We start from the raw sequence: 13,717 nt of genomic DNA, 5'->3' as shown, positions 1-13,717 counted from the left end.
TATAAATTAAATAAAAGTGGTGAAAGTATACATCCTTGTCTTACTCCACTCCTTATATTTATTATCTTCTCCTTATCATTGATTTTAATCTGTCCATTTTGATTTTTGTAAATTTGATAAATTATTTTCCTATCCCTTAAATCTATGCCAATATTAGTTAGACAATTTAGGAGTATTTGCTGGTTTACTTTATCAAACACTTTCTCTAAATCAAGGAAGCAAATGTAAGTATTTTGACTCAGGTCTAATCTTCTTTCTATTATTGTTCTTAAACAGAGTATTGCCTCTCTTGTTCCTTTATTCTTTCTGAATCCAAATTGGTCTTCATCCAGTAGACAATCTATTTTTGAATAAATTCTATTTTGAATAATTTTTAACAGAATTTTGCTAACATGTAGGATTAAAGCTATTGTTCTAAATTAGCTGCACTTATTAGCATTATTCTTTTTTTGGTATTAGTATTATGGTTGATTTCATAAACTCCTTTGGTATTTCTCCTATATCATAGATTTGGGCTATTAATTGATGGAGTAAGGTTTTTGTCTCATCACCTAGATTTTGTAGCAGTTCTATAGGAATATTGTCTACACCGACTTTTTCCCTTACTCATTTCAGACAGTGCTTTATCAAATTCTTCTCGCATTATTGGGGAGGGGTCCTAGAAAATCAAAAGGAAGATATTGATTATCTTCCTTTTGATTTTCTTTGCCGATATCACCATCAGGTTCGTCGCCATTATAGAGATTTTCAAAACAATTCTTCCATTCCATTAATATATCCTCAGATTCTATTAGTAATTTTCCATGTTCATCTTTGATGACATTGTTTTTGCTGTTCTTATTAAATTTGAAAGTAAGTTTGTTAATTTCTTTATAGGCTTTCTCTATGTTTTCTTTTTTAAATAATTCATCTATGTTATTACACTGTTCTTAAAGGCATTCTTTTTTTGGCTTGTCTACATTTTCTTATAATTTGATTTTTAAGATATTTGTATTTGGCCATAAGGCCAAGTATTTCATTTGTTATTCAATGTTTTCTTTTTTCTTTTTCTGCATTTTTCAATAATTGATTTGACGAATTTGTAATTAACTCTTTAATCATATTCCGTTGGTTTTCAATATTATTATTATTATTATTATTAAACAAAACCTCATGGAGTCAAAGACTCATCTGGGAGGTCCCTTTATCACACACACTCATCTCATCACACCGGGTCTTAAACACACTCAAACTCCCTGCAGACACCACACTCTCAGGCAAGGCATTCCAATCATTCACAACTCTGCACGAAAAAAACCTGCCTCTCACTCCCCTACTCACACCCTCTTTATACAGTTTCCAGGGATGACCTCTGGTTCTCCCCTAATCTCCCACTATTCTCTGTAGAACTTCTCCATCATTGATCTTATAACAACCCCTTACCAATTTGTAGGTTTCTATCATATCTCCCCTTTTCCTTCTCTCCACCAGACTCTGCAAATTACATCTTCTCAATTTTTCCTCATACTCAACATTCCAGAGGTCAGAAACTACCTTAGTCAGTCGCCTTTGGATCCTTTCCAACATCTCTTCATCCTTCTGCAAACCCGGTGACCAAATCTGGGCACAATAGTCCATGTGTGATCTAATCAAAGCCTTATACAATGGAACAAGAATTTCCCTACTTCTACATGTCAGTGTCCTCCGCATCATTCCCAGAAGTCTTTGTGTTGTCTTCACAATTTTGGCGCTGTGTCCCCTATATTTTAGATCCTTATATCCACTATCACCCCCAGATCTCTTATTTCCTCTACCTCCAACAATATATTCTCACCAAGCATAAATTCTGCATTCCATCTTTGTTTTCCAAATTTTAAAACATTGAACTCACATCCAAATATTTGCCAATATCATTAATATACAAGTTAAATAGTAATGGCCATAAAACAGACCCCTGAGGCACTCCACTAGTGACTTTCCTTTTCCTGAATATCGCACCCCCATACACAACTTGTTGATACCTATCAGATAGCCAGTATCCAATCCAATGCACCAATCTAATATCCAACCCCATCTGCTCTAGTTTGACTGTCAACTTATCATGAGGTACTCTATCAAAAGCCTTTGCGAAATCCAAGTCTATTACTGTGTATCCTTCTCCTCTGTCCAAGGAAGCAGTCACTTTATTGTAATAAGTAAGTAGATTACTAAAACATGACCTCCCTTTAGCAAATCCATGCTGTCCATCAAAGATTATACTATTGTTGTCTACCCAACTCTGTATCCTAGTTCTCACAAGCTTCTCCAACAACTTAACCACAACACTTGACACACAGATAGGCCTATAGTTTAATGCTTGAGTTCGATCACCTCCTTTATGAAGTGGCACAATCTTGCCCTCCTTCCACTCCTTAGGAACTTGACCAAGTGCAAGACTCGTATTAAAAAAATATGTCAAGGCAGGTGTCAACTCTCTGGCACATTCCTTCAGAATACGTGGTGATACATTATCAAGTCCCACAGCCTTATTTATATCTGGTTTACTCAACTCCCCAAACACCTCTTGCTCACTTACAGTCGGTCTCTCCTCCCCATCATCAACTGCTCTCAATCTTTCAATGAAGTCACATTCACAAGATTGAAAGATCTTTATGAACTGCTCATTAAGTATCTCCACCACACATTCTGCAGCATCTATCTTTATACCATTTCCTCCAATCAATGTCATCCTTCCATAATCATTCTTTCTTTTGCTGGCTACATATCGAAAGAACTCCCTAGGATTCTTTTTGGATTCATTAGCTAACTGCTGTTCATACCTCTCTTTAGCTACTCTCACCAACCAAGTCACCCTCCTTGCCTGGTCTTTGTAGACCTCATGAAATTGGTTATTTCCACTTCTCTTATGCTGCCTCCACAATGCCCTTTTTTCTCTGTATCGCACGCTTAATCTCTTTATTCATCCATCTCACACCTACCTTATTTATCCTTCTCACCCGTGGAATACATTTAGACATTGCATCTACTAAATAGTTTTTGAAAATCCCCCAAGCTGCATTGATTTCTTTTCCAGCTAACTCCTCATTCCATGATACACCCGCAAGCTCTCTCCTGAGCTCTTCATAATCACCCCCCTTGTAGTTCCACATATATCCTTTTCTCACAGGACTCCTCACACTGCTCGCAACCACCCAGGTAATCACCTCATGGTCACTTTCACCAATTGGTGGATGATTTGACACCTCATTTATAATTACATCCTCTGATGAGATGACCAAATCCAAAACCCTTAATCCTCGTGTGCCCTCCATTACATACTGTCTGAGGTAGTTATCAATCAAAAACTCAAGAAACTCATTTTCTTTACACCCAGTTGCTATCTCTTCATTCCAGTCCATATTGCCATAATTAAAATCGCCCATAATGATCACCCTTTTCTTATTTGCTTTACTTATTTGACTATACATTTCACTATCACCACCATCCACATTACCAGGCCTATAACAACATCCCACCAAGTAGTTGATTTTATTCACCTCTATCTCACACCATACTGCCTCAAAATCACTGGCCCTATTTCCCTCTTGCATCTCTACCTTGTATGGACATAACTCTTTCTGTATCATCAATAGCACTCCCCCCCTCCCTTTTTACCCCTTCTATCCTCACGAAACATATCATACCTTTCCATCTCTATTCCTGTCAGGATGTCATCCTCATCTAACCATGTCTCACTTATTCCGACAATCTTTGGGTGAACAGACACAATTAGTGCAACCATTTCATCCGCCTTGTTTCTTATACTTCTAGCATTGGTATACAAACACAACAGCTCATTTCTGGATCCACAGCTAGTTCCACTGATACCACTCACTCGATGTGATCTCTCCATGCTGGACTGGGGCCATTTCCCTTTCTGCTTCATTTTAGAACCCTTTGCAATTCCATCTGTTTCCTCTTGATCCCTGGTCATCCCATTTCTTTCCTGCCTACACGTGCTCTCACCTCCTGTTGGAGCATCCACCTTTCTCACGCTGTGTACCCCTGTCCACCCTGAGCCTCCCCATTTCTCTGCTCCTCTTGCACACCCATTCTCTCATTTTCTATACTCATACCACTCACTTCCCCATTCATATCCACTTTTTAATCTCTCCTGTCTTACTCTCCTGTTCTTCCACATCACTCCCCTCTCGATCTGATTCATTCTCTCTATTCACTTCTCTACCTTCCAGCAGCAGTCTCTCCAAGCGACTCACACCATAACCACTCAAATGCAGTCCATCGCTCCCATACAGCTCACTTCATCCCTCAAACTCATTCAACACATTAACAAACTGTACTCCCATCTCCTCACACATTTCAGCCAGAATATCATTCATAATCCTTGCTCTCCGCCTCATTTCACCACAATCATACCTAGACAACACACTGACTACCCTTCCTGTCACACTGTTCTCTTTTATCTTTCCAAGCAGCCTCCTGATATTCATTTTGACATGCAATTTGTTCTCTCTCAAATCGTTTGTACCAATTAATATTATTAACTCTTTTGCTCGCTTCCGCCTCATATCCAATGGCTCAATCACTCTACTAATTTTACCGCCTGGAAAACATACCTTGTGCATTTTATCCTCTAGCACACCTTTAATAATGGATTAAATACATACAATGCCACTCGCTCATCTTTCTTTAACTCTTTCATGCCATCATGATTTATTTTAATAGTTTTGACCTGAATTCTCTTAATTTCATTCCACATCCATTTCATTTCTTGCCTCATCCAATCCAATTCACTTTCCGAATCTCGCGACACATTCTCTCTATTATTAAATCTTTCTAACTTTCTAACTCTCAACCCCTTCTTCTCACTTTCACTCTCATTTATCTTTCTTTGTTTCTGTACTTTCGGACTAACATGCGTCCAACTTTCGCTATCATTCTTCTCACTTTTACTCTCATTCATCTTTCTTTGTTTCAGTACTTTCATTCCAACATGTGTCCAACTTTCGCCATCATTCATTCTTTTTTCGCTATCATTTATTCTTTTGATTTTTTTTACTTGCGGTTTCTGCATCACGCCATTTCTACTTTCATTCGTTCTCTGAATTTCGTGTCTTTCCGCCTCATTTTCATCCCTTTTAACATCCGTTATGGTTTTCAAATTGCTCTTTTTCTTTTTTCCTGATTTTTTAACATTTTTTCATCTCTCTTCCTCACCATCCTTCTCTTTCAAACGTGCACTCGCGACACTATCATTACTAACACTTTCTGTTATCAATTGCATATTTGCATTCATCAATTCCTCATTCAGGTCACACTTCGCACACACCCTTCTTCCATCCGCACTAAACATCCACAAATCATTTATGTAATCGAAGGAATACATATAACAGACCTCACGCTTAACGAAATGACTGAAATCTAAATTACAAACATGGAATGACAATGCCGCCGCCATTTTTTTTTCTCTCTGCAGGGTACTATGTCTAATAATGATTTCGTAATTTAGTTTAAGCAAGAAAAATCCCCACACTAATAATACCGGTAGCGCACAACGTTTACAGCCGTTCTTTCTCAAACAATTATGCATATATACTTAATTATTCCTAGTATAACTTATCTGAATCAGGAGCTCTTCAAAATGCATCCGCTGCACTTGGCTCACTAGCGCCCTCTCCTTTCTATACTCATACCACTCATTTCCCCATTCATATCCATTCCAACTATTTATGTTTTCTGGAATGTTATGATCAGTTGCCTCTTGGTAACCTCTCTTTACTTCATTACTCTTTAATCTTGAATAATAGTTCACATTTATTTAAAAACCAATAAGTATTTTTTTTTTTTTTTTTTTTTGTATTACAGCATTTATTTGTTTTCAGTAATTCACCAGAATTCTATTATATATATTTCTACATACAGCACTCACAACTTTAATGAATGCTGTAGGTGTTGAAATTTTTTTTTCACTTGGTTAGACTATAATAAATTTAGTTTAATCCTTTATCCAAGTGTGAGCAAACAAAGTTTGCACCTGAAAGTATCTTCAGGACTGGGGTAAGGTAGTACAACACCAGGCAACTCGTTGCCAAGGTGGAGTTAGCTAACATCACTCCTATCTCAGTATCTCCCATAATGCAAAACACATCTCCTTGCGGATATGTATAATATAATGTTATGTATTAAGTGAAGGGCCACTACACTAGTTTCGACCTTTATTGAGGTCTCTTCATTGGGAGCCAAGCCCAAGTGGTGATACCAGGCACAAACATTAGCAAGGTCATCTCTACCTATAGGAGTTGCCAAACGGTGTGCCATCTTTTTATTAAATTACTATGGATTTAGAGAAAGATGTTGAAAGTTTATTTTTCACTTGGTTAGACTATAATAAATTTAGTTTAATCCTTTATTCAAGTGTGTGCTTCTGCCTGGTATCTCCACTTGGGCCTGGCTCCCACTGAAAAGACCTCAATAAAGGTCGAAACTAGTCTGGGTAGTGGCCCTTCCCTCAATGCATAACATTATACATATCCGCAAAGAGATGTGTTTTGCATTATGGGAGATACTGAGATAGGAGTAATGTTAGTTTGCTCCACCTTTGCAAGGAGTTGCCCAGTGTTGTCTACCTTACCCCAGTCCTGAAGATACTTTCAGTCGCAAACTTTGTTTTCTCACACTTGGATAAATGATTAAACTAAATTTATTATAGAATGCTGTAGGTAGAAACAGCACTCATTACCACTTTTATAAAAATAAATGCTTTTATAAAGTATAAGAGTATTTGACACATTAACAACTCTTTTACTGAAAATTAACTAGTATTCAAGTATTTTGCACTGAAATTAACAGTACATCATCAGTGTAGAATAAACAAATGACTACCAACAAACAATTAACTGGTAAAGGCAAGTGCCATGAGCTAGAATAGTAATATCAAACAGTTACTTTTTCATTTTTGATTGCCGAAAATTAGAATTTCCCATACTTTGAGATAGGAATGATTATATCTCCATCCAGAAAGTATGGAGGATTCTCATCCTCACCAATAATGAGAAATAAATAATTAACTGTTTGATATTATCCTTCTACATTACAAGACTTGCCTTTATCAATTAACCAATTGTTGTATTTACATGTAGTCTACCTCATTTAAGTCAATTGTTCATTCTACACTGGTGATGTCCTGCTATTTTCAGTGTGAAATATTTTTGCTAATTTTCAATAAAATGAATTGTTATTATGTATGTGTTCTTATATTTTACACACAGTATTATTAACATTAACATACAGTATTAACAAAACACATGGTATTATTATTATTTACATTGTTATAAAAAATTAAAATGTTTATGTCTGTATATTAAAGATCACAGTTAAACATTTTGCATTAATGTGACATATAGATCTATAAGTTTGAAGTAGATATTTAAAGTATTGATGAGTAATTTATATTCTTATTTCAGATCAGTGCTATCTTTCAAGTTTACCAAATAAGGACGGAGTTCACATTGACTTTTTACCAACGCTGTCTAACACCACAAAAGATATTTATTGCAATAATGGTTATAAGCGCATAGTTTCTTCTCTAATGTGCATTGATGGCAAATGGTACCAGCCGTATACATCTCCTTGTATTCCAAGTATGATTTAGCTAATGGTTAAGGAAACAATTTAGTTAATCAACATATGCAGTTATGTTCTTTGTACACTTGAAATTAAGTTAAAGTAATTTTTTCAGCAATTTCATTATAATTAACATAAATACAGTTTCTCATGAAATTAATGTTTTGAAGATATTCAGTAAATTTACTTCATGTGTCAAGAAAATCATAATTATATTTATGTGGGTGACTAAATAAACACGTAAAACCACAGTGATAGGTTTTTTTTGTATTTTTTTTGTAATATGTACTATTACTGTACATACTAATACTATTACTGTGGTTTTACATGAGTTTATTTAGTCATGAATTCTCCACAGGTTTCTTTATATAATCATTTATGTGGGTGGTCTGAAAAGTTCTCAGCCTCGACCATAAATGGCAACATTATTGGCAAGATTTTTTTTTCTAAGTTGGTACATCTGTCATAAGCATCCAAGTGAAATTGCAAGTCATTCTATCAAGTAGTTTTTTTATACAGCGGTCTGAAGCAAAAGTGTTGTCTGTATCTCTAGAAATAGATAAAATTGAGTATCGTGCACTTATAAAATTCTTTGTAAAAGAAGGTTTAACGCCAAAAGAAATTCATTAGTAGTTCATAACAGTTTATGGACACTCTTCTCCTTTGTGTTCGACAATTAAGAAATGGGCTGCCAAGTTTAAATGTGGCTGTACCAGCCTTGAAGATGATCCACGTGAAGGACGTCCAAAAAGTGTAACAACACCAGAAATCATTGATCAAATGCATGATATGGTATTGGATGGCCGATGAGTCAACATGCATGAAATTGCTGAGGCTATATGCATTTCAAAAGAACGTGTAAGATATATTTTTCATGAAGAATTGCAAATGAAAAAGCTTTGCGCAAGATGGGTGCCACACTTGCTCACAGCAGATCAAAAATGCACTTGCATGGAAAATCCCTGAACAGTGCTTGGAGCATTTTAATAAGAATAAAACTGATTTTGTGTGTTGATTTATTACTATGGATGAGACTTGGATTCACCATTTCACACCAGAATCCAAATAGCAGCCAAAACAGTGGACAAGACAGTTGTTCAGCACCAAAGAAGACAAAGTCGGTTCCATCAGTGTTTTGTGATGCTAAAGGTATTTTGTTTATTAATTATCTTGAAAAGAATAACCAGGGAATATTATTCTGATCTTTTAACCAGACTAGATGAAAAAAATTGTGTGAAAATACTTGATTTGCAGAAGAAAAAAATCATCTTCCATTAGGACAATGCACCTGCCCACAAAGGTGTTTTGCAATGGGAAAATTAAGGGATCTGCACTATGAATTGTTGGAACATCTACCCTATTCCCCAGATTTGGCTCCCTCTGACTTCTATCTCTGCTCAAAACTAAAACTCTTCCATGCTGGTCAGTGTTTTTCTTCAAATCAAGAGGTGATCGCAGCTGTAGATGGGTATTTTGCAGATCTTACTGAGAACCACTACAGGGATGGGATAATGGTGCTGGAGTATTACTGGAATAAATGTATCAGTCTTAAGGGAGATTATATTGAAAAATAAAAATAATTTTGAAATTAAAAATTCATTTTTTCATTGTTAGGCCAAGAACTTTTCAGACCAACCTCATAATTTCTTGGAAATTTTATATTCATATTACCATATATCAATTAATTTTATTTTGTATGTCTGGCATTAATATTTTTGATTCACAATTGTTTAATAGGTTGCATCACTTTCAGGCTCTTTATTTATTTGCAGTTTTCTTAATACACTAAGTCATTACTACACACCTGCTTATATCACTGTATTTTTATGGTATTTTGTGCATCTTTAATTGAGGTTATCTAATACTCAAGTTTCTTTCTCATATTTACTAATGATATATTAATAATAATAGTATAATAAAATATGGAATACAAGAAAGAAATTGTTCATATTTACTTGTTGCTCAAGTCAGCAAGGATACTGTTTGCTGCTAGTGTTCCTAGACATCAGGTGATAAATGTTACAAGACTCAGCCTCTTTTGCTGGGTAACTGGGGCAAGGAAAAGAAAAGTTACTAGAAGAACAGTCAAAATTCAAAAATGGACTTTGCCTGAAAACAAGAGGATTGACATGCTTATTATGTATTGAACTCAGCATCAAGAGATAAATGAATGAATCAGTGAAAACAAAAATTTCCTGATAATACAATCATTGAACAGCATTTGATGGACAGATGAAGATTTATTGTAAGAAACAGTTTTCATTGATGTAAAATTTGAACAACTGCAAAGACAGATTGTCACCCAACTGATCCCAATCCTATTGGAAGAAAAAATTGAGATAGATTTCCTGAATACAGACAATCCAAGGATGATCACAATCACTAGTACTAGACAACAAGAACTAAAATGAATGATCACAGAACAAGTGCAGAGCATCAAAAAAAAGTATATTGAGAAAAACCAACAGAAATAGAAACAATTCCTACAAAAAAAAGTTCAAGGAATAAATTAGTTGATGTATAGTGTTGTAGTTGTAGTTACAAAAGAACATGACTATAGAATAAAAAAAGATGAAAAAAACCAAAAAGAATCACCCTAAAATGGAAATTGCATTTGGTATCAAATATAATTAAGCTTTGAGCAGATGTCATTCATTTAAAGATTTTTAAAACAGAAACGATTAACAGTAAAAGATCATGAGTAGTCTTGTAATGCAGAATCATTTGCTGAAGTATCAGAAAATAATTGTTGCAACAGCAAAAAGTTCATTTGCTATGAAAGATAATAAGCGAATACAGACAAAACAACCAGTCCAAGACAAACCAACATCATTTTTATTGAAATATTGATGGGAAATCTCCTGATGTAGAACACCTGAATCCAAAAAGACAAGTTCTGGTAGCAGAATAAAATGCTAACTAAATAAAAGATGCTGAAAAACATACAGATTGTGACAGTTGACTGCTACACTCTCCTCCCAGATGCATATGAAAATCATTGATTGCATTGAATCAGCTATCAGTGACAGCTAAAGATGGAAATTGGCTGCCCACCAGTTTTCAAAAAAAATGTTAGTTACAGCTAAATAAACAAGTGTTAGCATTTTTTTTTTATTTATTATTTATTTACAGAAGAGACTACGGAAGAGAACTCGGAGGAAGTTAAAGAATGTTTTTATGAAGTGCTTGAGCATACTTGTTCTAATCTACCATCTTAAGACGTCAAGTTAGTGGTGGGAGATTTTAATGCGAAGCTGGGAGAGAGCGTGTGTGGTGCCCTTTTAGTGGGTTGTGAGAGTATACATGAGGAGTGCAACGATAACGGGACCCCACTTGTGAGTTTCGCCTCAGCCATGGGATGCTTTGTAAAGAGCTCTATGTTCACACACAAAGCCGTCCACAAGCAGAGCTGGAGATCGCCGGACGGTAGCACAGCTAACCAAATAGACCATGTACTAGTGTATCGGCGTCACCTGAGCTCCATGTTGGATGTGAGGAGTTTCAGAGGAGCAGACGGAAGTAGCCTATGATTTCAGGCACAGAATCGCAGTTCAGAAGCCTTCATGTCCTATCACACGACCTGCATGGGACTTGGATAAGTTGAAAACAACAGAAGGCAACCGGGCTTTCCAGTTAGAGCTGCAGAACCATTTTGAGGAGCTACAGGAGGAGGAGGGTGATCTGGATGGATGTGGAACACCATGAAAAATACGATTGTGTCAGCTGCCTCAAGAACTATAGGAAAGAGAAAGAGAAGAAAGGCATGGTTTAATAGAGAGTGTGAAGAAGCTGTGGTGAAACAGAGGGAAGCACTATTGAGCTACCTAGCGGACAGCAGGAAGAAGGCTGCATATGAGAGGGTGAGAAGAGCGGTGAATAAATGTCTACGCAGGGAAAAGCGAAAGTATCTTAATGAGAAGGTGGCCAGCATAGAGAGAAATAGGGGGACAAATAATGGGTGGGAAATGTATCGGACGATCAAAGCCATGCGAGGTGCCCAGACACAAGTGGCAACTATAAGAGATGAGAGTGGAAGTCTTCTAACAAATTCAAAAGATACCCTCGCCCAGTGGCATAGATATTTTGAGAACCTGCTGAACATCAATGTTAGAATGGCAATACTGGAGAATTGTATTCCTGCTGCCTTATATTACCAAACTGCTGAAACACATATTGAAGAGCTGATTCTTAGTGAGATTGTTCGTGCTGAAAAATAATAAGGCCCCAGGAGTAGACTGCATTCTGGATGAGCTTCTGAAGAATGGCGGGGACGTCCTGCTGGAGCAGTTGCACTGGCTCATCTTGTTGCTCTGGCAAGAAGAACGGTTGCCAGACATGTGGAAGGAGTCGCTGATCACCCCTGTATATAAGAAAGGAGATAAGTCTCAATGCGGAAACTATAGGGGTATTTCACTGTTGACGACTGGCTACAAGGTGCTGTCTAACATCATGCTAATGCGCCTCACACCATATGCAGAAGAGTGTCTTGGAGCTGGAGAGAAATAGGGGCTTTGACGGGCTTCAGGAGGAACCATTCTAACCATAGACCAACTCTTCATGCTGCGCCAAATTTTTGAAAATTGCTGGGAATATAACCAGGAAGTCCATAATATTTTCATAGACTTTTTCAAAGCCTATGACTCAATCATATGCCCAAAAATGTGACAGGTGTTAGAGGAGCTGGGAATTCCTCGAAAACTTCGAAAAATGGTGCAGGTGTGTGTGGCTGGTTCGAGAGCTAGAGTGAAAGCAGAAGACCTGTCAGACCCGTTTCAAGTAGAGACCGGTGTGAAGCAGGGTGATGGGCTTTCTCCGATTCACTTCAAGTTAGTGCTGGAAAAAGTAATTAGAAGCACACAGCAAGTGATGTGTGGAGTTGATATGGGGGTGCAAGTCAGGATTCTTGGTTACGCGGATGACCTAAACGTCATGGCGCATCAACGGGACGATGCAGTGGCACTGGTTACTGCCATTGAGGAAGCTGCAGAAGACATTAGCCTGAAGATAAACGCTGACCAGACGAAGTAACTTTTCACGAGTCGCCATGCTGCTCAAGATCTAGAGGGAGCTGCTCAGTTTGAGAGGGTGACAGAATTTAGGTACTTGGGGTCTGTTGTGACTGAAGACAACAAAATTGAAGCTGATGTCCAGATTCGGGTGAATGCCACAAATGTGGCCTATTACCAAGTGCATCCCCTTTTTGTCTTGCATATACTGTCTTGGACTACTAAGGTGAGACTATACAAGACTCTGATTAGACCTGTTCTACTCTACGGTGCTGAAGCGTGGACTCAGTGAGCCAAGCTGACCACCTGAGAGTATTTGAGAACAAGATGCTATGCCGTATCTATATAGGGATCATGACAGATGGAGTCATACATGCTTTGTACATCTCGGCAGACATCTTGATGGAGCTGCGAGCCCCGGCGTCTTCAGTGGCTGGGGCACCTGCATCGTATGGGCCCTGAAAGGACTGTGAGACAAGTGTGGGAGTTCTGATCCCAATCAGGGAGACCGAGTAGGAGATGGGCAGATCAGGAGGAGGAGGACGTGCAGGTTGTTGGGCTGGAGACCAAAACGTGGAAGTTAGTCGCAGAGAACCGTGCCCAGTGATGTCACGTGGTGCTTGAGGCCAAAAGTCCCCTCGGGCTGATAGCGCCTAGATAAGTCAAAGTAAGTCAAGTAAGTCATTTATTTACAGGTGGAAGATGGAAGACCTTGCCATGACAACAGAAATGGTTCAAAGAATAGCAAAGAAAGTGAAGAGCAGAAATGCACTAGGCAAAGATAATTATATCGGCTTTGGATAAAATACCTGACTAGCACTCACGCTGAACTGACCTAACAGTTTAACAACCAATTGCAAACTGGCTCAATTGAAGAGTGGATGACAACTGAAAGGACATTTTCAAGGAAAAAGGAACTGTTATGAGTCATTGCTGTCAATAATTTGCCTGCCAACAACATTTAAGTTATTTGATGGACTAGAAAGTTAGTGATTAGTGACTATTTATCATGACATCAGCTTCTGCTTATTAAACAAAAAAAAGATTACTGCAAAAACTCCAGAAACAAAGCACCAGATGTTAGCTGACAAAATGTTGAAAATTTGAAG

At 37.4% G+C, this 13,717-nt stretch overlaps 1 protein-coding gene across 2 annotated transcripts in view; it reads left to right on the top strand.

Annotated features, from left to right (window-relative positions):
• The window catches only part of LOC150098729 (complement factor H-like), a 601,741-nt gene that overhangs the window by 256,839 nt on the left and 331,185 nt on the right, over positions 1–13,717 (top strand). For both annotated transcript variants that reach the window (XM_090405340.1, XM_090405339.1), the window contains exon 11: positions 7,443–7,619. In XM_090405340.1, the coding sequence (XP_090261466.1) occupies positions 7,443–7,619 (177 nt within the window). The remainder of the gene's footprint in view (positions 1–7,442; positions 7,620–13,717) is intronic.

The sequence above is a fragment of the Typopeltis vanoorti genome, chromosome 15, assembly GCF_054136105.1.
Source record: "Typopeltis vanoorti isolate ZY-2024b chromosome 15, IOZ_Tvanoo_1.0, whole genome shotgun sequence".
Taxonomy (NCBI): Eukaryota; Metazoa; Arthropoda; class Arachnida; order Uropygi; family Thelyphonidae; genus Typopeltis; species Typopeltis vanoorti.
This window is presented reverse-complemented; position numbering and strand designations above follow the sequence as displayed.